At 43.1% G+C, this 23,929-nt stretch overlaps 1 protein-coding gene across 2 annotated transcripts; it reads right to left on the bottom strand.

Moving 5' to 3' along the window:
- phf11 (PHD finger protein 11) lies at positions 1-15,559 on the bottom strand. 2 transcript variants are annotated; one of them, XM_014164656.3, is made up of 17 exons: positions 15,212-15,559; positions 13,926-14,030; positions 13,631-13,764; positions 13,433-13,467; positions 12,115-12,191; positions 10,342-10,409; positions 10,173-10,222; positions 9,972-10,036; positions 9,826-9,848; positions 9,541-9,605; positions 9,349-9,427; positions 4,842-4,876; positions 4,702-4,748; positions 3,189-3,261; positions 2,642-3,028; positions 2,428-2,499; positions 1-2,201 (listed from the first exon to the last, which is right to left on the bottom strand). In XM_014164656.3, exons 1-17 carry the CDS (start codon positions 15,329-15,331, stop codon positions 2,125-2,127), a joined length of 1,512 nt encoding a protein of 503 aa, XP_014020131.2. In that variant the 5' UTR covers positions 15,332-15,559; the 3' UTR covers positions 1-2,124. The 2 variants fall into 2 exon arrangements, with proteins under 2 accessions (XP_014020131.2, XP_014020130.2); XM_014164655.3 differs by having other exon boundaries at positions 10,342-10,412; positions 15,212-15,558.
- Between the last annotated feature and the right edge of the window lie 8,370 nt (positions 15,560-23,929).

Genomic DNA, 23,929 nt, shown 5'->3' with positions numbered 1-23,929 from the left:
TTCAAGAATGGCCTTTTTCCCTTTATTCAGATTACAACCTCTCACTTTCGGTTATTATTTGAAAATGATTTCACATAAAACACACTGTTACAAACAGACATAATACACTAACATATTGACCAGGTAAATACTCTTAACAGTCTAAAAAGAGAATTGATTCTTCATCTACCATAGTCCAGCAGAATTTTCCTATGTATTGTGTCAATGTATATATTGAAAGGTTTCTGGTTTGCTCAGATAAATTATTCAATTTCTTTATTGCATGGCAGCATGACTACAACAGAAGAACCATATCTCCACCTTAAAACCTGCAGCCTCCTAATGTGACTTGTTGATGCATTTCCCCAGTCCACAGAACAGTAGGGGAAGAAGGGAAAAGTAAGGTTTTTCTTTATTTTTACTATTTTCAAACATTGTAGAATAGTGAAGACATGAAAACACACATGGAATCATGTGTTAAATCAAAATATATTTTATATTTGAGATTCTTCAAAGTAAGCCACCCTTTAAGTTGATGACAGCTTTGCATTCTCTCAACCAGCTTCATGAGATAGTCACCTGGACTGCATTTCAATTAATAGGTGTTGTTAAAAGTTAATTTGTGGAATTTCTTTCCTTAATGCATTTGAGCCAATAAGCTGTGTTGTCACAAGGTAGGGGTGGTATACAGAAGATAACCCTATTTGGTAAAAGACCAAGTCCATATTATGGCAAGTATAGCCCAAATAATCAAAGAGTAACAACAGTCCCTCATTACCTTAAGACATGAAGGTCTGTCAATGCAGAACATTAACAGTTTCTTCAACGGCTGATGAAACTGGCTCTCATGAGGCCCGCCACAGAAAAGGAAGACCCAGAGTTACCTCTGCTGCAGAGGATAAGTTTATTAACAGTGAACTGCACCTCAGATTGTAGCCCAAATAAATGCTTCACAGAGTTCAAGTAACAGACATCTCAACATCAACTGTTCAGAGGAGTGAGTAGGTGTGTCCGTGCCTAAAAATCAGGCCTTCATGTTTGAATTTCTGAAAAGAAACCAATACTAAAGGACACCAATAATAAAGAAGAGACTTGCTTGGGCCAAGAAACTTGAGCAATGGACATTAGACAACTGGAAATTTGTCCTTTGGTCTGATTAGTCCAAATGTGAGCTATTGTCTTTGTAATAAGCAGAGTAGGTGAACGGATGATCTCCGCATGTATGGTTCCCACTGTGAAGCATGGAGGAAGAGGTGTGATGGTGCTTTGCTGGTGACACTGTCAGTGATTTATTTAGAATTCAAGGCACACTTAACCAGCATGGCCACCACAGCATTCTTCAGCGATACGCCATCCCATTTAGTTTGCGCTTAGTGGGACTATCATTTGTTTTTCAACAGGACAATAACCCAACACACCTCCTGGCTGTTTGACCAAGAAGGAAAGCGATGGAGTGCTGCATCAGATGATCTGGCCTCCACAATCACCTGATCTCAACCCAATTGAGATGGTTTGGGATGAGTTGAAAGGGAGAGTGAAGGAAAAGCAGCCAACAAGTGCTCAGCATATGTGTGAACTCCTTCAAGACTGTTGGAAAAACATTCCAGGTGAAGCTGGTTGAGAGAATGCCAAGAGTGTGCAAAGCTGTCATCAAGGTAAGGGTGGCTACTTTGAAGAATCTAAAATATATATTTTCATTTGTTTAACACTTTTGTTTACTACATGATTCCATGTGTTATTTCCTAGATGTCTTCATTATTATTCTACAATTTTTTTTAAAATAAATACCCGCCCCAAAATAGTACAAAAAAAGTAAAACCCTTGAATGAGTAGGCGTGTCCAAACTTGACTGGTACTGTACATAATTTTTTTACATTGGTGAAGCTATAAAGTCCCTTTTCTGGCAAGTGAAAAAGCCAGCCTCTTCTTCTTCGACAATTGCTTCTACTATATATAAATATGAACACGTTGGTAATATAAGATTAGGTTATGTGTTTGGTATTATGATAAGGTAAGAAAGCGGAACAACTTTTTTCAAAAACCATTGAGAAATCAAATGATAAATATATGGCTGAATAATACACCTTTAAAAGTGAGGTAAGGTGAATTGAACTTTGAGGGCTGTAATTTATCTGGCAGTGCTGCTCATCTTTTCAGGGCTGACCTGGCTTCTCTTATGGCTGCCGTAGCTCTCTGTAGCTCCATTTGCTTCTTCTGAAACGCTGAACAAAGGATGGAGAATACATTTGATTTATATTTGCATCATTTTAGTTGTTTAAAGGCACACGAAGTGCACGTAGAGCAACTTACAGAGCATACAACAAACAATGGGTCTGGGCTAGAAAAATATGAATACAGGCTTCACAAGCTTTGAAAATAAGAAGCCTTACCATTTGCACAACGCTATAAAAACTCCTATAACCCTGTTATTAATCCACTAATTCTCACCTCTCTTCTGCTGTGAAAGCATCTTTGATAATTTTCCAGAGGCCTCAATCACTCTCAGAGAGAGATCATAATCTGTGAAGGAAGACAGAGAAAGCAAAAACATACGAAAGAAAATAAATGAAGCCTGCAATTCTGATTATATTCTCCTAACAGTGTTCAATTGGTGACGGTTTTATTTAATATACCAGCCCCCCCCCCCAGCCGTTCCACTCACCCTCCTGACTGGCCTGATCTGACAGGATCCTCTTGGAGATGCCGACCATGTCAGAGATGAAGGTGGTGAAGATGGACTCTGTACAGCCTGCTTCGTTACACCTCCTCCAGAACACCTTGCTGGCTGCATTGCCGGAGCCAGAACCACCAGGTGAACCCGGGCCTCCAGGTCTTGCCAGGGGACACTGGGAGACGGAGTGTGGAGAGGGAGTAGAGGGAGATGGAGAGGACACTGGCCCATAACACACAATAGCTGTGCTGGTGATATTGAGTGGACCAGAGTGGACGGACGAGCAGTCAGGTGAGTGGACAGGCGAGATGGGATCATGAGCAGGTCCAGGTGAGTGAGAGCTGCCGTGTGGTGAACCAGGTGAGTGCGGAACAGAACCTTGACAAGACGCAGAGAGGATAGAGAGAACACAGAGGGAGCGAGATGATAGAACTCAACTATTTCATTGAGTTTCTCCCTTCCTGGCTAGTAGGGAGGTGTTGTATGTAAGAATTTAGTCAAATGAAAAGTGAGCGTGCAGGTGAGGAGCTGTATCTACCTATGGCCCCAGAGGGTTCTTCAGATGCAACACACAGCATCACTGGCAGCAAAAGACTCTGGGACCCAGCATCCTGGAGAGATCAAATCAAATTATATGTCGCATTCTTCAAAAACAACAGCTGTTGACTAACGGTGAAATGCTTACTTATGAGTCCTTTTCCAACAATGCAGGGTTAAAGATAAAGATTAAAAAATACAAATAGAAACAGTGACACAAGGAATAAATACACAGTGAATAATGAGTAGAAATAACATGGCTATGTACAGGGAGTACCAGTACCGAGTCAATGTGCAGGGGTACGAGGTAATTGAGGTAGAGATGTACATATAGGTAGGGTTAAAGTGACGAGTCAATGTGCAGGGATACGAGGTAATTGAGGTAGATATGTACATATAGGTAGGGTTAAAGTGACGAGTCAATGTGCAGGGATACGAGGTAATTGAGGTAGATATGTACATATAGGTAGGGTTAAAGTGACGAGTCAATGTGCAGGGGTACGAGGTAATTGAGGTAGATATGTACATATAGGTAGGGTTAAAGTGACGAGTCAATGTGCAGGGGTACGAGGTAATTGAGGTAGAGATGTACATATAGGTAAGGTTAAAGTGACGAGTCAATGTGCAGGGGTACGAGGTAATTGAGGTAGATATGTACATATAGGTAGGGTTAAAGTGACGAGTCAATGTGCAGGGGTACGAGGTAATTGAGGTAGAGATGTACATATAGGTAGGGTTAAAGTGACGAGTCAATGTGCAGGGGTACGAGGTAATTGAGGTAGAGATGTACATATAGGTAGGGTTAAAGTGACGAGTCAATGTGCAGGGATACGAGGTAATTGAGGTAGATATGTACATATAGGTAGGGTTAAAGTGACGAGTCAATGTGCAGGGGTACGAGGTAATTGAGGTAGAGATGTACATATAGGTAGGGTTAAAGTGACGAGTCAATGTGCAGGGGTACGAGGTAATTGAGGTAGAGATGTACATATAGGTAGGGTTAAAGTGATAGATGGACAGTAGCAGCAACATATGTGGTGAGTGTGTGTGTGGCGTCAGTATGTATATGTTTTGTTTATGTAGACTGTGTGTGTGTGAGAGAGTCCTGTGTGTGTATAGAGAGTGCAAAAAAAAAGGCCAGTGAAGGTAGTCTGAGTAGCCATATGATTAGTTATTTAGCAGTCTTGTAAAGTAGCCTCATGGCTTGAGGATAGGTGTTCAGGGTCCTGTTGGTCCCAGACTTGGTACCGTTACAGTGCAGTAGCAGACAGAACAGTCTATGGCTTTGGTGGATGGAGTCAGAAAAATGTTTGGGCCTTCCTCTGACACCGCCTGGTATAGAGGTCCTGGATGGCAGGGAGCTTGGCCCCAGTGATGTACTGGGCCGTACTCACCAACCTCTGTATCACCTTATGGTTGAATCAATGGTTTAGGACCAGTATAGAGATACAGTAATGCCACAGGAGAAGTATTGGACGAGTAGTCAGAGAAATAAAGCCATGTAACTAACTCACTGAGTCGATGGATGTAGAGTCCCCATCTTCAGGTGCTGGCTGATTTCCTAAGGAAAATGACAGTTGGTTTGATATCATTAGGTTTGATATTAAACACCCTGGTAATGTGGTGTGTTAATGTGTGTCCTGACATGTTTTACCTGTGGTGGAAGCTATGGGGGTCTCAACATGATTACTGTGAAGTAAGAGAGCAAAATTAATCATCGTGTCACTGTACGCTACAGAGGCAGGCAACTGTCTCCCTCCTTCCCTTTTTAGAACATTTGGCCTACACCGGAAACGCCCCAACACCGAAATGATAACATGCGATTTGAACAACCTTGACAGAGAGCCTTGGTAGGTAAAGAAATTTGTCAGAATAAACCTCCAAACGACCTTCAATGCCATACAACACTACTTCCGTGGCCTCCAACTGCTTTTAAAAACTAAGTGCATGCTCTTCAATCGATTGCTGCCCGCACCCTCCCGCCCTCTAGCATCACTACTCTGGACAGTTCTGACCTAGAATACATGGACAACTACAAATACCTGGGTGTCTGGTTAGACTGTAAACTCTCCTTCCAAACTCACATTAAGCATCTCCAATCCAAAATTAAATCTAGAATCGGCTTCCTATTTCACAAAACAAAGCCTCCTTCACTCATGCTGCCAAACATACCCTAGTAAAACTGAAGCTGGAGTCTTATATCACCTTCTCTAACTTTAAGCATCAGCTGTCAGAGCAGTTTACTGATCACTGTACACAGTCCATCTGTAAATAGCACACTCAACTACCTCATCCCCATATTGTTATTATTTAATTTTTTTGCACCCCAGTATCTCTACTTGCACATCTATCACTCCAGTGTTAATGCTACATTTTATTTATTTCACCTCTATGGACTATTTATTGCCTTACCTCCCTAATGTCTCTACATTTGCACGCACTGTATACAGATTTTTCTATTGTGTTATTGACTGTATGTTTGTTTATCCCATGTGTAACTCTTGTTTTTGTGGCACTGCTTTGCTTTATCTTGGCCAGGTCACAGTTGTAAATGAGAACTTGTTCTCAACTGGCCTACCTGGTTAAACAATTAAAAACTCCAATTTGAGCAGCAGCAGCTGAAAACTGAGCTCCTACAAATATTGAAATTTACATGGTTTTTAGAGTGAAGTACATCGGAAAAAAGCAAAAGACAACTGCAAGACTGAATAGGAGAAAAAACAAGCAACAAACAAAGAAGATAGGCTTTTGAAAAATAACCATTTTTCATAAAATTGTAGTTATCTTAGCAAGCTGAATTGTTTACCAGTTGCTAAGCAGTTGCTAGGGACTCTTTTGGAAGAAGCTAGCTAGCTAACGAAGAACAACAAAGAATATCTAGTTAACAGAAGAAAAGAAAGAGAAAATCAGGACAGAAGAAAAAGGATATCAAAGTGAAACAGTTCTCTAAAGACACAGGAGACAATAATACAAGAAACAACACTTCTGTAGCTTGTCAACTATGTGTCTGTCTATCCCTGTTCTCTCCTCTCTGCACAGGCCATACAAACGCTTCACACCGCGTGGCCGCTGCCACTCTAACCTGGTGGTCCCAGCGCACACGACCCACGTGGAGTTCCAGGTCTCCGGCAGCCTCTGGAACTGCCGGTCTGCAGCCAACAAGGCTGAGTTCATCTCAGCCTATGCTACCCTCCAGTCCCTAGACTTCCTGGCGCTGACGGAAACATGGATTACCACAGATAACACTGCTACTCCTACTGCTCTCTCTTCGTCTGCCCACGTGTTCTCGCATACCCCTAGAGCATCGAGCCAGCGGGGTGGTGGCACTGGAATCCTCATCTCTCCCAAGTGGACATTCTCTCTTTCTCCCCTGACCCATCTGTCTATCTCCTCATTTGAATTCCATGCTGTCACAGTTACCAGCCCTTTCAAGCTTAACATCCTTATCATTTATCGCCCTCCAGGTTCCCTTGGAGAGTTCATCAATGAGCTTGACGCCTTGATAAGTTCCTTTCCTGAGGATGGCTCACCTCTCACAGTTCTGGGTGACTTTAACCTCCCCACGTCTACCTTTGACTCATTCCTCTCTGCCTCCTTCTTTCCACTCCTCTCCTCTTTTGACCTCACCCTCTCACCTTCCCCCCCCTACTCACAAGGCAGGCAATACGCTTGACCTCATCTTTACTAGATGCTGTTCTTCCACTAATCTCATTGCAACACCCCTCCAAATCTCCGACCACTACCTTGTATCCTTTTCCCTCTTGCTCTCATCCAACACTTCCCACTCTGCCCCTACTCGGATGGTATTGCGCCGTCCCAACCTTCGCTCTCTCTCTCCCACTACTCTCTCCTCTTCCATCCTATCATCTCTTCCCTCTGCTCAAACCTTCTCCAACCTATCTCCTGATTCTGCCTCCTCAACCCTCCTCTCCTCCCTTTCTGCATCCTTTGATTTTCTCTGTCCCCTATCCTCCAGGCCGGCTCGGTCCTCCCCTCCTGCTCCGTGGCTCGACGACTCACTACGAGCTCACAGAACAAGGCTCCGGGCAGCCGAGCGGAAATGGAGGAAAACTCGCCTCCCTGCGGACCTGGCATCCTTTCACTCACTCCTCTCTACATTCTCCTCTTCTGTCTCTGCTGCTAAAGCCACTTTCTACCACTCTAAATTCCAAGCATCTGCCTCTAACCCTAGGAAGCTCTTTGCTACCTTCTCCTCCCTCCTGAATCCTCCTCCCCCTCCCCCCCCCTCCTCCCTCTCTGCGGATGACTTCGTCAACCATTTTGAAAAGAAGGTTGACGATATCCGATCCTCGTTTGCTAAGTCAAACGACACCGCTGGTCCTGCTCACACTGCCCTACCCTGTGCTTTGACCTCTTTCTCCCCTCTCTCTCCAGATGTAATCTCGCATCTTGTGACGGCCGGCCGCCCAACAACCTCCCCACTTGACCCTATCCCCTCCTCTCTTCTCCAGACCATTTCCGGAGACCTTCTCCCCTTCCTCACCTCGCTCATCAACTCATCCTTGACCGCTGGCTACGTCCCTTCCGTCTTCAAGAGAGCGAGAGTTGCACCCCTTCTGAAAAAACCTACACTCGATCCCTCCGATGTCAACAACTACAGACCAGTATCCCTTCTTTCTTTTCTCTCCAAAACTCTTGAACGTGCCGTCCTTGGCCAGCTCTCCTGTTATCTCTCTCAGAATGACCTTCTTGATCCTAATCAGTCAGGTTTCAAGACTGGGCATTCAGCAGACTGCTCTTCTCTGTGTCACGGAGGCTCTCCGCACTGCTAAAGCTAACTCTCTCTCCTCTGCTCTCATCCTTCTAGACCTATCTGCTGCCTTTGATACTGTGAACCATCAGATCCTTCTCTCCACCCTCTCCGAGTTGGGCATCTCCGGCGCGGCCCACGCTTGGATTGCGTCCTACCTGACAGGTCGCTCCTACCAGGTGGCGTGGCGAGAATCTGTCTCCGCACCATGCGCTCTCACCACTGGTGTCCCCCAGGGCTCTGTTCTAGGCCCTCTCCTATTCTCGCTATACACCAAGTCACTTGGCTCTGTCATATCCTCACATGGTCTCTCCTATCATTGCTATGCAGACGACACACAATTAATCTTCTCCTTTCCCCCTTCTGATAACCAGGCGGCGAATCGCATCTCTGCATGTCTGTCAGACATATCAGTGTGGATGACGGATCACCAGCTCAAGCTGAACCTCGGCAAGACGGAGCTGCTCTTCCTCCCGGGGAAGGACTGCCCGTTCCATGATCTCGCCATCACGGTTGACAACTCCCTTGTGTCCTCCTCCCAGAGTGCTAAGAACCTTGGCGTGATCCTGGACAACACCCTGTCGTTCTCCACTAACATCAAGGCGGTGACCCGATCCTGTAGGTTCATGCTCTACAACATTCGCAGAGTACGACCCTGCCTCACACAGGAAGCGGCGCAGGTCCTAATCTAGGCACTTGTCATCTCCCGTCTGGATTACTGCAACTCGCTGTTGGCTGGGCTCCCTGCCTGTGCCATTAAACCCCTACAACTCATCCAGAACGCCGCAGCCCGTCTGGTGTTCAACCTTCCCAAGTTCTCTCACGTCACCCCGCTCCTCCGCTCTCTCCACTGGCTTCCAGTTGAAGCTCGCATCCGCTACAAGACCATGGTGATTGCCTACGGAGCTGTGAAGGGAACGGCACCTCCATACCTTCAGGCTCTGATCAGGCCCTACACCCAAACAAGGGCACTGCGTTCATCCACCACTGGCCTGCTGGCCCCCCTACCTCTGAGGAAGCACAGTTCCCGCTCAGCCCAGTCAAAACTGTTCGCTGCTCTGGCACCCCAATGGTGGAACAAGCTCCCTCACGACGCCAGGACAGCGGAGTCAATCACCACCTTCCGGAGACACCTGAAACCCCACCTCTTTAAGGAATACCTAGGATAGGATAAAGTAATCCTTCTAAACCCCCCCCCCCTTAAAAGATTTAGATGCACTATTGTAAAGTGGATGTTCCACTGGATATCATAAGGTGAATGCACCATTTTGTAAGTCGCTCTGGATAAGAGCGTCTGCTAAATGACTTAAATGTAAATGTAAAAAGAATAAAAACATACACTGCCTCCATTGATAGTAGTTTAACTGAAACTAGATAAGAGCACCATTACCTGTGTTCAGAGTTGACACGGTCTTCTAGATTGGACTCCAGAGGGGAAAACTCCATATCAATCCTATTCACATCTCCATCTGTTACAGAACACACCAATCAATGCAATGTGTCACTCATGTCTTTGTATAAAACTTTATTTAAAAAATGATCAAGGTGATGAAAAAGGAGGCTACAGGAACAATAAAGAAACCTGAGTCTGAGGAGTTATCCAGTATCCTCCTGTGTTTGGACTTTCTTGATGATGTGACTTTCTGTCTGACAAAAAATAATGGAGAATGTGCGCAGTGTTCAGAAAATAGTCCCCAAAGAATCCAGTCCATATTATGAATGAGAGACACACATTTACTGAACTGTTTGTCAGCAAAGAATCTAGATAAAGCAGCATGAACTCCACCCTGAGAACAGAGCAGGTCAGCTGGACAGAATCAAAGAACCAGACCACCCTACGACATGCATACCTCAATTCCATACTTACTTCCTAGAGAAGCTCAACCGTCTCTGTTTCAAAAGCAAAGAGATTATGATTCACTATATTTTCATATGATTACATGAACATATTAAGTGACTTTCTTTACTGCAGAAGATATGCATCTATTTTTAAAAGCTAAAATATACACACACCTTGGGTGTTTGTGTCTGCCGTTGGTTTTCAGGCGTGTTGGAGTCACTCTTGCAAGATGAGGGTCCTGACAATTAAAATGAAAACAAATCCGAAACATACTTCTGTAAATGATGCATCTGATCTACAGAGAAGACCTTTGTGTAACACACAACCAAAGGAAAAGTTTGTTGGTGTGAGTCAGTGGAGACAAAATGACTTACCATTCAGCTCTTTCTGCAACGACAGTGGTTTATGCTTTTCACAATACAACCTGTGACAGAGGCATTCCAGGCTCTTACAACAACATAATAAATCACCCTTGCTGACATCAATGATAGAAATGAATGAGCAAAGCTATTGGTTTTGGAATAAAAGACTCCTCATACTCACTTGAAAATGCCACTGTCGATGTGTTCTAGACTGATGCTCTCTTCTTTCTTTTCACAGATGAGACAAAACTGCTGCAATTGGGAATGAATATTGATTAACTTTAGGTTACATTATTTTAGGTTATAAACTCAGCAAAAAAATAAACGTCCTCTCACTGTGTCACTGCGTTTATTTTCAGCAAACTTAACATGTGTAAATATTTGTATGAACATAAGATTCAACAGACATGTGACTAACAGAAATGGTATGTGTCACCGAACAAAGGGCGGGTCAAAATCAAAAGTAACAGTCAGTATCTGGTGTGGCCACCAGCTGCATTAAGTACTGCAGTGCATCTCCTCATGGACTGCACCAGATTTGCCAGTTCTTGTTGTGAGATGTTACCCCACTCTTCCACCAAGGCACCTGTATGTTCCCAGACATTTCTGGGGGGGAATGGCTCTAGCCCTCACCCTCCAATCCAACAGGTCCCAGACGTACTCAATGGGATTGAGATCCGGGCTCTTCGCTGGCCATGGCAGAACACTGACATTCCTGTCTTGCAGGAAATCACTCACAGAACGAGCAGTATGGCTGGTGGCATTGTCATGCTGGAGGGTCATGTAAGGATGAGCCTGCAGGAAGGGTACCACATGAGGGAGGATGTCTTCCCTGTAACACACAGCGTTGAGATAGCAGGCAATGACAACAAGCTCAGTCCGATGATGCTGTGACACACCGCCCCAGACCATGACAGACCCTCCACCTCCAAATCGATCCCGCTCCAGAGTACAGGCTTCTGTGTAATGCTCATTCCTTCAACGTTAAACGCGAATCCGACCATCACCCCTGGTGAGACAAAACCGCGACTCGTCAGTGAAGAGCACCTTTGCCAGTCCTGTCTGGTCCAGCGACGGTGGGTTTGTACCCATAGGCGACTTTGCTGCCTTACAACAGGCCTACAAGCCCTCAGTCCAGCCTCTCTCAGCCTATTGCGGACAGTCTGAGCACTGATGGAGGGATTGTGCGTTCCTGGTGTAACTCGGGCAGTTGTTGTTGCCATACTGTACCTGTCCCGCAGGTGTGATGTTCGGGTGTACCGATCCTGTGCAGGTGTTGTTACACGTGGTCTGCCACTGCGAGGACGATCAGCTGTCCGTCCTGTCTCCCTGTAGCGCTGTCTTAGGCGTCTTACAGTACAGACATTGCAATTTATTGCCCTGGCCACATCTGCAGTCCTCATGCCTCCTTGCTGCATGCATAAGGCACGTTCACGCAGATGAGCAGGGACCCTGGGCATCTTTCTTTTGGTGTTTTTCAGAGTCAGTAGAAGCCTTTCTCTTTAGTGTCCTAAGTTTTCATAACTGTGACCGTAATTGCCTACCGTCTGTAAGCTGTTAGTGTCTTAACGACCGTTCCACAGGTGCATGTTCATTCATTGTTTATGGTTCATTGAACAAGCATGTGTTTAAACCCTTTACAATGAAGATCTGTAAAGTTATTTCGATTTTTACGAATTATCTTTGAAAGACAGGGTTCTGAAAAAGGGACGTTTCTCTTTTTTGCTGAGTTTAGTATTACACTACAGGACCAATATTTGGAGGGAGAAACGTGATTTGTATTCATTTCTGAGCCTTCAGCTAGATGATGTTGTTCAATGATGACCAGAAGACTGGAATAGTGACCAGCTAATCAATCCCACATAGGCCTAGCTATTAACTATCCATTTTCATAAATGACCTGTGTGCGTGTTATTCAATTCTTACATTACACCGTAGTCAGTGGCATACAGACCTTGGATGACGTTTCTCCATTGTTGTTCTTCTCTGTGTCTGAATCACTGTTGCAGGACAAAGCTGTACCATTGGATGCTGTGTTGAGACAGAAACAATCCTCAAGAACAAGTCAAAGTAACACCTCATTAACTTCTAGTGTATAGTGTGTGTTTGTGTACCAAGCCAGGAAGATTTGCCCTGATGGACTAACAGCTATTTAATAAACTAAACACATCCAGATGGGTATTGGGATGGACAATTAATTGATTCCTGCTGTAGGCTTGGGTTGTATACTGTGGTATTTTGAAATACGGACGGTATGATTTTCAATACCGTCCCAATGTATTTTGTCTTGTCCCCCCCCCCCCTCCCCAAAAATGATAGAGCCAGTCTCATGGTATGTTTGTTTACAAAGAGCTCATGGAGCAAATGGAAGATGTGCCAAAAAGAAAGTTTACACCACCTTGAACTTTTTTCACATTTTGTTGCATTAAAAAGTGTAATCGAAATAGATTGAATTGTATTTTTTGTCATTGATCTACACAAAATACTTCATAACGTCAAAATGAAAAGAATTATACACATTTGTACAAATTAATAAACAAAAAATATAGTCATTGCATAAGTATAGTTCAGAAGCTTAAATTAGTTCAGAAGTAAAATTTGGCTTAACAAATCACATAATACATTATCTGGACTAATTCCTCTGTCCTCCATACATACAACATCTGTCCTCCATACATACAACATCTGTCCTCCATACATACAACATCTGTCCTCCATACATACAACATCTGTAAGGTCCCTCAGTCAAGTACTATTACTTTGTTTAATATATTTTTTATAATAATTGTATCCGCTTTTTCGTGATATCGATGACAAATCCATTTTAATCCCACGGTGTAAAACAATAAAATGAAGACATCCAAGAGGGGTGCAGTGTTTCTATAGGCACCGTACATTTTCTCCAGCTCAGGGTTACAGCTGTCTATTTGGTTTGCTAGCTATAGGTGGCCATCTTGCAAGATCAAGCTTCTTGGCTACAGCAGAGACAATCAATCCCCTCCTGGATCAAGTGTGAATAGCCTTTTGAGATAATTGTACAACTTTATGCGCTGGGTTGTCTGTCCTTGCATTTAGTTTATTTTCGCTTGCGCTTGTTAGCTTTTTATTTAGTTTAAGAAATAGCGCCCCTTGTGGGCACTGCTGGAAATACCATATTCCCCAGTATGGTACAGGAGAATGGTATTGAAGGTATGGAAATCTGGATACCACTCAACCCTAGCCTACAGGCATGAATCAGATGGATACATAAAACTAACCAGCAGCCACCTTACCTGCTAACTCTGGATTATGCTTCTGACAGTACACCCTGTAACAAACACAAAGGCACGGTCGTAGAGACCCAGTCAATAACATGTTCATTAACTTTATCAATTAAATTGGTCAGTTGAGACCCATTGTCCTTTACAATGAAGTTCAAAAATATATTTCACAGTTGTTTAGGAAGAAAAGGCGTTATGCCTTGCACTCACGTATACTTCCCTGCAATACGGTCTTCGACGTTGTGGGCCCTGTCTCCCACAGCACAGGGGTAATGGTAGGACTTCTGACAGCATTTCACCTCACACCCCACCGTGGCACCCTTCCTCTTACACCTGTAGCAAATCTGGGGGGGGGGGGAATACAGTTTGGCCAACAAAGCCATCAGACATTACTGAAACATAACACACACACACACTACTTAATTAGTTCAAACTATGTTCAAACCATGATAGTTGTTTGAACAAATGAAGTCAAACACTAAGGAAAATATGAAAATAACCTCACCAGTCGGTTTCCCCTCCTCATCTCATTCTGGACATCTTTTACAGTGAAACCAAACAAGTCGTCAAGCTCTGGAGAGTTCTGGCAAATAATCCCAGATGAATAAAGCTGCAATTCAAACACATGGAAGAGTTCAAGGGGCAATCTGGGATTCAAACACCAAATGGCAGCCCCAACAGTTTTATTTGATAAATATTATGTAACCAATCAAATTCATAGATGGAGCTATGGATGCATGGACTGGCCATTCATGCGATCAAAATTATAGTTTTAACCATGTTTTGAAGATATACAGTGTTTGTTTATAAACAAAGAAATACAATGTTATTTGGGGTTCTGATGGGGTAAGATATACCTCATAAGGCATGTCAATTATATTATCATAATCGGAAAATCAGTGTCCCCAAACGAACTGCATTCAGGATTTAAATGGGAAAGGAAACGACAAAGCCTATCATATAAGGTAAGGTGTCCTTCTGCAGTGTTCACTCCCTTTGAGTCAATAGACCAGGGGTTCGCAAACTTTTTGAGTCCAGGGAACCCTTTCGTGATATCAAATTTTTCAGGGACCCCTCATAAATCAGAACACAACTCAAGTGAGATAAATCGCATACAAGAAGTTCTACTATGACTGTCAGTGCATGGCCGGAGGAACCAAGTCTCGGGCCCTGGGAAGGATCATTTTAAAGGCCCATCTCATGGCATTGTAGAGGAATTATTGCAGTTTAAGCTAATTTCCTGCAATTCTACACATTTTGTCATGGGGCAGAGAGAAAACTATTCCGTTTTAAAGCTTACATTACAGTGCATTTATGTTAAAAAAAAAATACAATAACCTTTTGGGGAATACAAGAATAATTGAGCTGTCAAATCAATAATTGGTGAAGTGCTGTGGATACCAATATCCCTGTGCGCCTCCCGGGCCCATGTTGCCCAGGGTTAATAACATCAATTGTATATTAATAATATAACATTGTATAACTCTAAACTTATTCCTAAAATCCCTTTGCCAAAATTCGTTGAATCTGTTAGTAATATTATGATTTTTTTAAATGCAGTACCTCGAGTCCGAAAACCCCACTTTGAGAACCGCTGGCTGCAATAGACAAATCATAACACTAGGTAGGGTCAGAACCCCACTGTTAACCACATGCTGTTGTCTACTAAATCTGCAAATTGCATTGACTCGTTTTAGTTCCTTCCAAAAAATGATCGTGGCTAGCCTAGCAGCACCAAAATATTCTCCCAAAGCAAAATTACAGGTCACGGCAGAGCTTTACGAATCTTACCAAGCAGTTCTGATGAGCGGTGACGGAATCTTTCGTCGATAGCGGTCCAGTTGTCAGATTTTCCTCGGAACCTTTACAAAGTACGCATCGTATTTTCCCACCATGACGCTCGGGACCCATTCTCCATGCGTTGTTGTCTTTAGCAATTTGACAGAAAAACACAGAGTGCTAGAAATGTAAGTATGAGCGGATCGCGCTAACCTCCGTCCATTCGCACCTTCGAATTGTTGTTCGTTTCTACATTAATACAGAAATCACACGATATGAATCAGATAGTAGGGCCCGCCTGACTCAGTATTTGGTCAGAATGGTCAACGTTTCGGAACGTCATTTCCGACTAGACAAAAACAATCATCCTGCTTCTGCTTCTATGGTATAATGGCTTCCGCATACATTAAATGTGTATTCCGCCACCTAATGTGCGGGTGAATAATAAAGATCCCAAAAAATGAAAATATTTGGGTAAAATAAATAAAATATCGTACCAACTACCAAAAAAAAAATATTACTAAACAAAATCAACCTGCTTTTCTGTAAAAAAACTTAAAAATAATAATTCTAATCAGGTCCCAACACAGGCTCAGAAGCCTCTTCTGAGAGCGGGACATTTCCTAGCGACAAAAGTCCGTACTGCTTCTGCTGTAAAGTCTTGGAGCCCCAAAAACGTATCGGCTGCAGATATAATGATATCTAGCTTCTTAGACACTTGTGCTGTACAATTAATCACTGTGGCTATAAATGCCACAAAATCCACCCTCTTCACAATGATTGTTTCGAGATCACCTGATTGACTTAAAACAATAGCAACTGGCTGCAATGTATCCACTGCCATATTTTCAACGCTGTTGTCTTTTGCCCCTTCGACCCTCTTCACCGCCTCCAAATAGGAGATCTGCTGCACAGCCCTGATCCTAGACACCTCTACCTCCTTCACCCTAACAGGGCACTCAATGAAGTCCGGAGTATGATCCCCACCACAGTTGCAACATTTTCCATTCACAGATTATTCAATATCATACTTCTCCTGTCTGCAAGCATTTGACACATGACCATATCCTTTACAATTTCCACACTGTAATGGTTTGAACACAGCATACCTCACATATCCAAGCTTCACATATTCAGGTAGAGTTACTCAAACAACAATAATATCAACAGGCTTTTCTCCTTCCATCCATTTACCATACGGGTCAGGCGACGTGCACTGACCAATCCTGGGATTTTCTGACTAAGGTACTCATCATCTACATTACCATTCAAAAGTTTGGGGTCACTTAGAAATGTCCTTGTTTTTGAAAGAAAAGCACCTTTTTCTGCCCATTAAAATAACATGAAATCTATCAGAAATACAGTGTAGACATTGTTAATGTTGTAAATGACTATTGTAGCTGGAAACGGCAGATTTTTTATGGAATATCTACATAGGCGTACAGAGGCCCATTATCAGCAACCATCACTCCTGTGTTCCAATGGCACGTTGTGTTAGCTAATCCAAGTTTATAATTTTAAAAGGCTAATTGATCATTAGAAAACGCTATTGCAATTATGTTAGCACAGCTGAAAACTGTTGTTCTGAATAAAGAGGCAATAAAACTGGCCTTTAGATTAGTTGAGTATCTGGAGCATCAGCATTTATGGGTCGAATACAGGCTCAAAATGGCCAGAAACAAATAACTTTATTCTGAAACTCGTCAGTCTATTCTTGTTCTGAGAAATGAAGGCTATTCCATGCGAGAAATTGCCAAGAAACTGAAGATCTCTTACAACGCTGCGTACTACTCCCTTCACAGAACAGCGCAAACTGGCTCTAACCAGAACAGAAAGAGGAGTGGGAGGCCCTGGTGCACAACTGAGCAAGAGGACAAGTACATTAGAGTGTCTAGTTTGAGAAACAGACTTCTCACAAGTCCTCAACTGGCAGCTTCATTAAATAGTACCCGCAAAACACCAGTCTCAAAGTCAACAGTGAAGAGGCGACTCTGGGATGCTGGCCTTCTAGGCAGAGTTGCAAAGAAAAAGCCATATCTCAGACTGGCCAATAGAACAGACACTGGACAGAGGAACTCTGCCTAGAAGGTCAGCATCCCGGAGTCACCTCTTCACGTTGACGTTGAGACGTGATAGCCCGCGAATATGACTCATAGCAGGTATCCGACAGGTAGCCCAGTGGTTAGAGTGTTGGGCCAGTAACCGAAAGGTTGCAAGATCGAATCCCTGAGCTGACAAGGTAAAGCTCTGTCTTTCTGCCCCTGAACAACTGTTCCTAGGCTGTCATTGAAAATAAGAAATTTGATCTGAATATATAATCAATTTAAAAGGATTTGTGTTAGCAGTCTTTTCGTCTTAAATTTCCCCTGAGTCATGGATTGGTGTTATTTCTTGTTTTTGGTGCTAGGCTGCGTCTCATTTCTTTGGCTGCGTCTCCTGTCTCTGCCTGTGTCTTAAATCTTCATACTTTTCCCATAGTGTGCACTGGGACGCTTTCTCGCATGGATTTAAACTCTCTCTAGCCAATGATTTACACCATTCATATAACCAGGAACCAATATCCGAGGTGAGTACTTAGAAAGACAAATTACATATGATATGCCTACATTTAAAATGCATATGGGGGCACTATGGGCAGAGCAAGATGTGATTGGGCCTACAATGACCAAAAAAGGTTGAGAACCACTGGACTAGACAAGTATTAGATGGCACATAATAACAATCCCAGCAATAATCATCCATTAGCCAAGATGCCCAATATATTCATGTCCCATGCTTGTTGAAGCCAAAATATGTGTCATCACCTGTCTCTGGAGCCATTTCAGACTACTTAATGTCTATGCGAAGCACAACTTCCTACCCATAACTGTCTTTAGATTCCATATAAGAAAATAATTGAGTGTAAGCAAAGTAGCTCCACTAGTCATGCATTATGTTAGATACCTATGTGTCCTATGTATCAGATCATTTAAATGTAATTCATATTATATCTTCATTTAGAATAAATGAAACTTAATGGTCATTGTCTTGTTTTTCTTTACAGATGCCATCTTTTAGAAGAAAAAGAGCCACGCTGGTTTACAGAGACCTGACTAGAGGCATGATAGTGTGTACACCCCTGCCATCAACTTGGATCAGTGAGAAAGTTGCTCTCTTCAGTTTTGTTCAACTTAACCAGGCTAGTCCACTCAATAACAATTGTTACTACTCTCTAGGAAGTACTGGAAGAACAGAGCCGGTTCCCTCTGCAGCAGAAGTTGTGCCCAGCTGCAGTGATGCACCTCCTCTACCAACATAAAAAAAAGGTAAGGCAGCGGATGTTGAGGCCTGGAAGGGGCTGAGGGAGCTACTCCACCTGCCTGGAGCTGAAATGTCCTCCACCGAAAGCCATCTGCAGTGTGTGTAGAGTTTTGGAGGAGGCTGAGCTATGGCGCTGTGGGGACTGTGGCTCAGATAAATATTTCTGTGCCACCTGTGCTGTGAGAACACACAGCACTCCCAACATTGTCCACCATTTGGAGTTATGGAAGGTAATGTATTTTATGTTATGTCAACAAACCTGTCAACTTCTGGCTTACAAATATTGCTTCCCAGTCAAAAATGTTGATCATGTACATACAATTCAGTTTCTATAATCTGTTACAGTTCCCTGCAGCAGTAAAGTCAATGTGACAAAATCTGTCGTGGCAAGCACCGAATTGATTTAGAATTTTCATACAACTTGAGCAATGAAATATTCCCCTGATAGTGTAGTTTCAAATCTGAAACTACTGTAGTCTATTCTACAACAGATTTGTGTCTGTCTGTTTTAGTCAGGGCAGTTAATCCCATGTATCCCGGTGGGCCTACAGTGAGAGTGGAGGAGACAAGATGGCCATGACTGTCACAGCAAGTACAACCATCTTCTGATTGTTGTTAATGTTAGAAGTAGGCCTTATTTCAAAATACAAAACTGACATCTGGCCCCTTTACCATCTTGCAAACTGTATCAGAGCATCAAGTGTAGCAGCACCATGCACAGAGACAGTTACTCCCTCCAAGCCATAAGACTGGTGATGAACTGACTCTTTGCTGCTATGGCAACTACTGCACTGTACTTAATATACTCTAGTTATCTACTTATTTCATTGTATTGTGCACACTACACTGTATTCCTGCGCAAATTACAACTTTGATTTAGATTTCATTTGATCTATATTACCATAACCCTGTTCGCTCTGTTGTTATGATGAAAATATGGAGTCGTTTCGAAAGAGACATGCATCGCACCAACATCGGATCTAATGTTTAGTAATTCAACCTAACAAACGGAATGTCCTCATTTCAGGAAGAGCTCATGACATCTGGCTGTGAGCTGGAACCTGTCACCTTGATCCGCCACAGACTCTGGACTGCCACAAAATGCACAAAAGAACTGCTCGTACACTAAATGAATTTGGCATTTTGAAAAACAGTCCCGATCTGATGGTAGACACCATATTTGCAGTGCCAGCCTTTCATGCCTATGCTCATGATGCTGACTACCAGGTAACAAATCTTTTTTTTCTTTATCATTTATTCTGTTAAACACCACTTCTTTGTAGTTGTAGACAGTTACCCTGACAGTATTAAGAAACAGCTAGTTGTAATTTATTCTAGTCCCTTAATTAATCATCATCACCCATTATGGTTTCTGATTGTACTTTACATTTCAGGCCACTGATGGTACCAGGTATGTGACTGGTAGTGGGCTTGCTGGCTGAGAACAGATGGAGAGATTATGGTCCTACCTTTGAAAATGTGGGTAGATCACAAAAGAGATGACACCGTCTCATGGTGTTGACACCCTCACTGATGCCCTCCTCTACTACGCAGCCAGGGTCAGCGAGAAGCAAGGTATACATGTAGAACTGGAAATCAGTTAAGTATTGCGATGACCCATTGTTCAGGATTGTGTTGATATAATTTTGCAAAAAAACCTGCAGATTTTTTAAAAACAATATATGAAATGTATGTTCACCTTCATATGTTATAGCACCGACAATAGAACTCTGTCGGCAGAAGGTCCTGAAGGAGGAAACCAAGGCAAAAGAGGAGTTAATGGTGCTGCTAAACAGCATTCCAGGTTAGATTCCATGTGTTTTACTCATAATTTTTGTTTATATGTAATGATTATTTTCAAGAGAGCTTGATAATGTGAAAGAATCCTTTTCATAGCATCACTTTCATATACTTTACATTAAGACAAATCCTTCTACGTTGAGTATTAGAAAGCAGTTTCCATAACCTGATAATGACTTGATATATGAGTGCATTCACAACAAGCCACCTGCAGACAACTTACAAAATGCAACATTGCATTTGAAGGTTAGTTTTTCTGATGAAAATAGTTATTTGATGCATGGCCTACAATTTCTAACTGGGAAATCCCTTTTCCAAAATTGTAAAATCCCTTTTCCAAAATTGATTTAGGTACATTTTTGTGAAGGGGTATGAGGGTTGTGATATGGGTCATTTAATAGTAAAATCATTTAAGGGATCAATACAGTTCTAAATTGCTTCCCCAGTATCTGCATGAACCATCAGGCCAAGTGTTTTTGGTTGACCCTGCTGGACAGAAAGAGAAGGAGGAATCGGAACACACTGCATTCAAATTCAGGTCTTAGTTATTCCATTGTGTTGGATCTAATACATATTAGCATTTTACATTCATAAGTGTAATACTTTTTTATGACATACTGTGAAAAACTCTCTTGGCTGCTGGCTCTGTCACTTTCAGACATGCGTAGAGCAGACTTGAACCACAGGGGTTCTCTGTAAAGAGAGAGTAATCCTAAAGGCACAGACACACCCCTTGACTTTCAATTGGCACCGTTGACCTGTATGTATTCTCTCCTGATTGGCTCTGTGGTGCAGTCTGGCAGTCTGACTAAAGTGCCAGAGGTATGAGGAGAGACATCCTCCTTTGTATTTATGGGAACAAATATTTCCTAACACTTTGGATCCTATTCTTGGACAGTTAGAAGACACAATGCATCAATGCAAAACATTTTTTTATCACTAATTACTGTCCATGAGTAACCTCAACCTTGTGGGTCTATAGGTGTTTGGGCCAATAAAGTGCCAACTCAATTCTACCACTGACTAGTCTCTCATGCCCCTATGAACGGGGACACAAGGCAATAGTTTTAATTTAAACCAGCCCTTTTTACTGGAGTAAATTAACCCCTAATTGGGGCTATTTTCTTGACACATAGTAGCAGTTTACAAGATAAGAAGTCAAGAAGATCAAAAAGTAGATTGTTGTAAGGGTGTATTACGTCCTGTGCTGGCCCCATTGTCATATCCATTCTGGATTCTGAGTGGTAAAATCATAGCTGAAAAATGCCTCTATGTATGTGTATACATTTTCCCCCAAGACAGAACTGCCAAAGGGGGTGGAGTTGCAATCTACTACAGAGACAGCCTGCAGAGTTCTGTCATGCTATCCAGGTCTGTGCCCAAACAGTTCGAGCTTCTACTTTTGAAAATCCACCTTTACAGAAATAAGTCTCTTACTGTTGCCGCTTGTTACAGACCCCCCTCAGCCCCCAGCTGCGCCCCGGACACCATATGTGAATTAATTACCCCCCATTTATCTTCAGAGTTTGTACTGTTAGGTGACCTAAACTGGGATATGCTTAACACCCTGGCCGTCCTACAATCTAAACTAGATGCCCTCAATCTCACCCAAATTATCATGGAACCTACCAGGTACAACCCCAAATCCGTAAACTCGGGCACCCTCATAGATATCATCCTGACCAACCTGTCCTCTAAATACACCTCAGCTGTCTTCAACCAGGGTCTCAGCGATCACTGCCTCATTGCCTGCGTCCGTAATGGGTCCGCGGTCAAACGACCACCCCTCATCGCTGTCAAACGCTCCCTAAAACATTTCAGCGAACAGGCCTTTCTAATAAACCTGGCCCGGGTATCCTGGAAGGATATTGACCTCATCCCGTCAGTAGAGGATGCCTGGTTATTCTTTAAAAGTGCTTTCCTCACCATCTTAAATATCAAATCAAATTTTCTTTGTCACATACACATGGTTAGCAGATGTTAATGCGAGTGTAGCAAAATGCTTGTGCTTCTAGTTCCGACCATGCAGTAATATCTAACAAGTAATCTAACCTAACAATTTCACAACAACTAACGTATACCCTCAAGTGAGGGTATACGCGTCACTTGAGTGGGTTGAGTCACTGACGTGGTCTTCCTGTCTGGGTTGGCGCCCCCCCTTGGGTTGTGCCATGGCGGAGATCGTTGTGGGCTATACTCGGCCTTGTCTTAGGATGGTAAGTTGGTGGTTGGAGACATCCCTCTAGTGGTGTGGGGGCTGTGCTTTGGCAAAGTGGGTGGGGTTATATCCTGCCTGTTTGGCCCTGTCCGGGGGTATCATCGGAAGGTTGCCACAGTGTCTTCTGATCCCTCCTGTCTCAGCCTCCAGTATTTATGCTGCAGTAGTTTATGTGTCGGGGGGCTAGGGTCAGTCTGTTACATCTGGAGTATTTCTCTTGTCTTATCCGGTGTCCTGTGTGAATTTAAATATGCTCTCTCTAATTCTCTCTTTCTCTCTTTCTGTCTTTCTCTCGGAGGACCTGAGCCCTAGGACCATGCCTCAGGACTACCTGGTATGATGACTCCTTGCTGTCCCCAGTCCACCTGGCCGTGCTGCTGCTCCAGTTTCAACTGTTCTGCCTGCGGCTATGGAACCCTGACCTGTTCACCGGACGTGCTTGTTGCACCCTCGACAACTACTATGATTATTATTATTTGACCATGCTGGTCATTTATGAACATTTTAACATCTTGACCATGTTCTGTTATAATATCCACCCTGCACAGCCAGAAGAGGACTGGCCACCCCTCATAGCCTGGTTCCTCTCTAGGTTTCTTCCTAGGTTTTTGGCCTTTCTAGGGAGTTTTTCCTAGGGAGTTTTTCCTAGCCACCATGCTTCTTTCACATGCATTGCTTGCTGTTTGGGGTTTTAGGCTGGGTTTCTGTACAGCACTTTGAGATATCAGCTGATGTACGAAGGGCTATATAAATACATTTGATTTGATTTGATTTGAAGTGTAAAGGAATGAATAAGAATATTTACATCAAAATATATGAATGAGCGATGGCCGAACGGCATAGGCAAGATGCAGTAGATGGTATAGAGTACAGTATATACATATGAGATGAGTAATGTAGGGTATGTAAACATTATATAAAGTGGCATTGTTTAAAGTGGCTAGTGATACATTTATTACATCAATTTATCATTATTAAAGTGGCTAGAGATGAGTCAGTATGATGGCAGCAGCCACTCAATGTTAGTGATGGCTGTTAGTGATGGCTGTCTGATGGCCTTGAGATAGAAGCTGTTTTTCAGTCTCATTCAAGCTGTTTTTCAGTGCCCCATTCAAAAAATGTAGAACCAGGAACAGATATAGCCCTTGGTTCACTCCAGACCTGACTGCCCTTGACCAGCACAAAAACTAGCCTGCATTAGCATTGAATAGCCCCCGCGATATGCAACTTTTCAGGGAAGTTAGGAACCAATGTACACAGGCAGTTAGGAAGGCAAAAGCTATCTTTTTCAAACAGAAATTTGCATCCGTAGCACAAACTCCAAAAAGTTCTGGGACACTGTAAAGTCCATGGAGAATAAGAGCACCTCCTCCCAGCTGCCCGCTGCACTGAGGCTAGGAAACACTGTCACC

Source organism: Salmo salar, chromosome 21, assembly GCF_965601325.2.
Source record: "Salmo salar chromosome 21, fSalSal1, whole genome shotgun sequence".
Classification (NCBI taxonomy): domain Eukaryota; kingdom Metazoa; phylum Chordata; class Actinopteri; order Salmoniformes; family Salmonidae; genus Salmo; species Salmo salar.
Note: the sequence above shows the minus strand (reverse complement) of the source record. Positions and strands in the feature narration are given on the sequence as shown.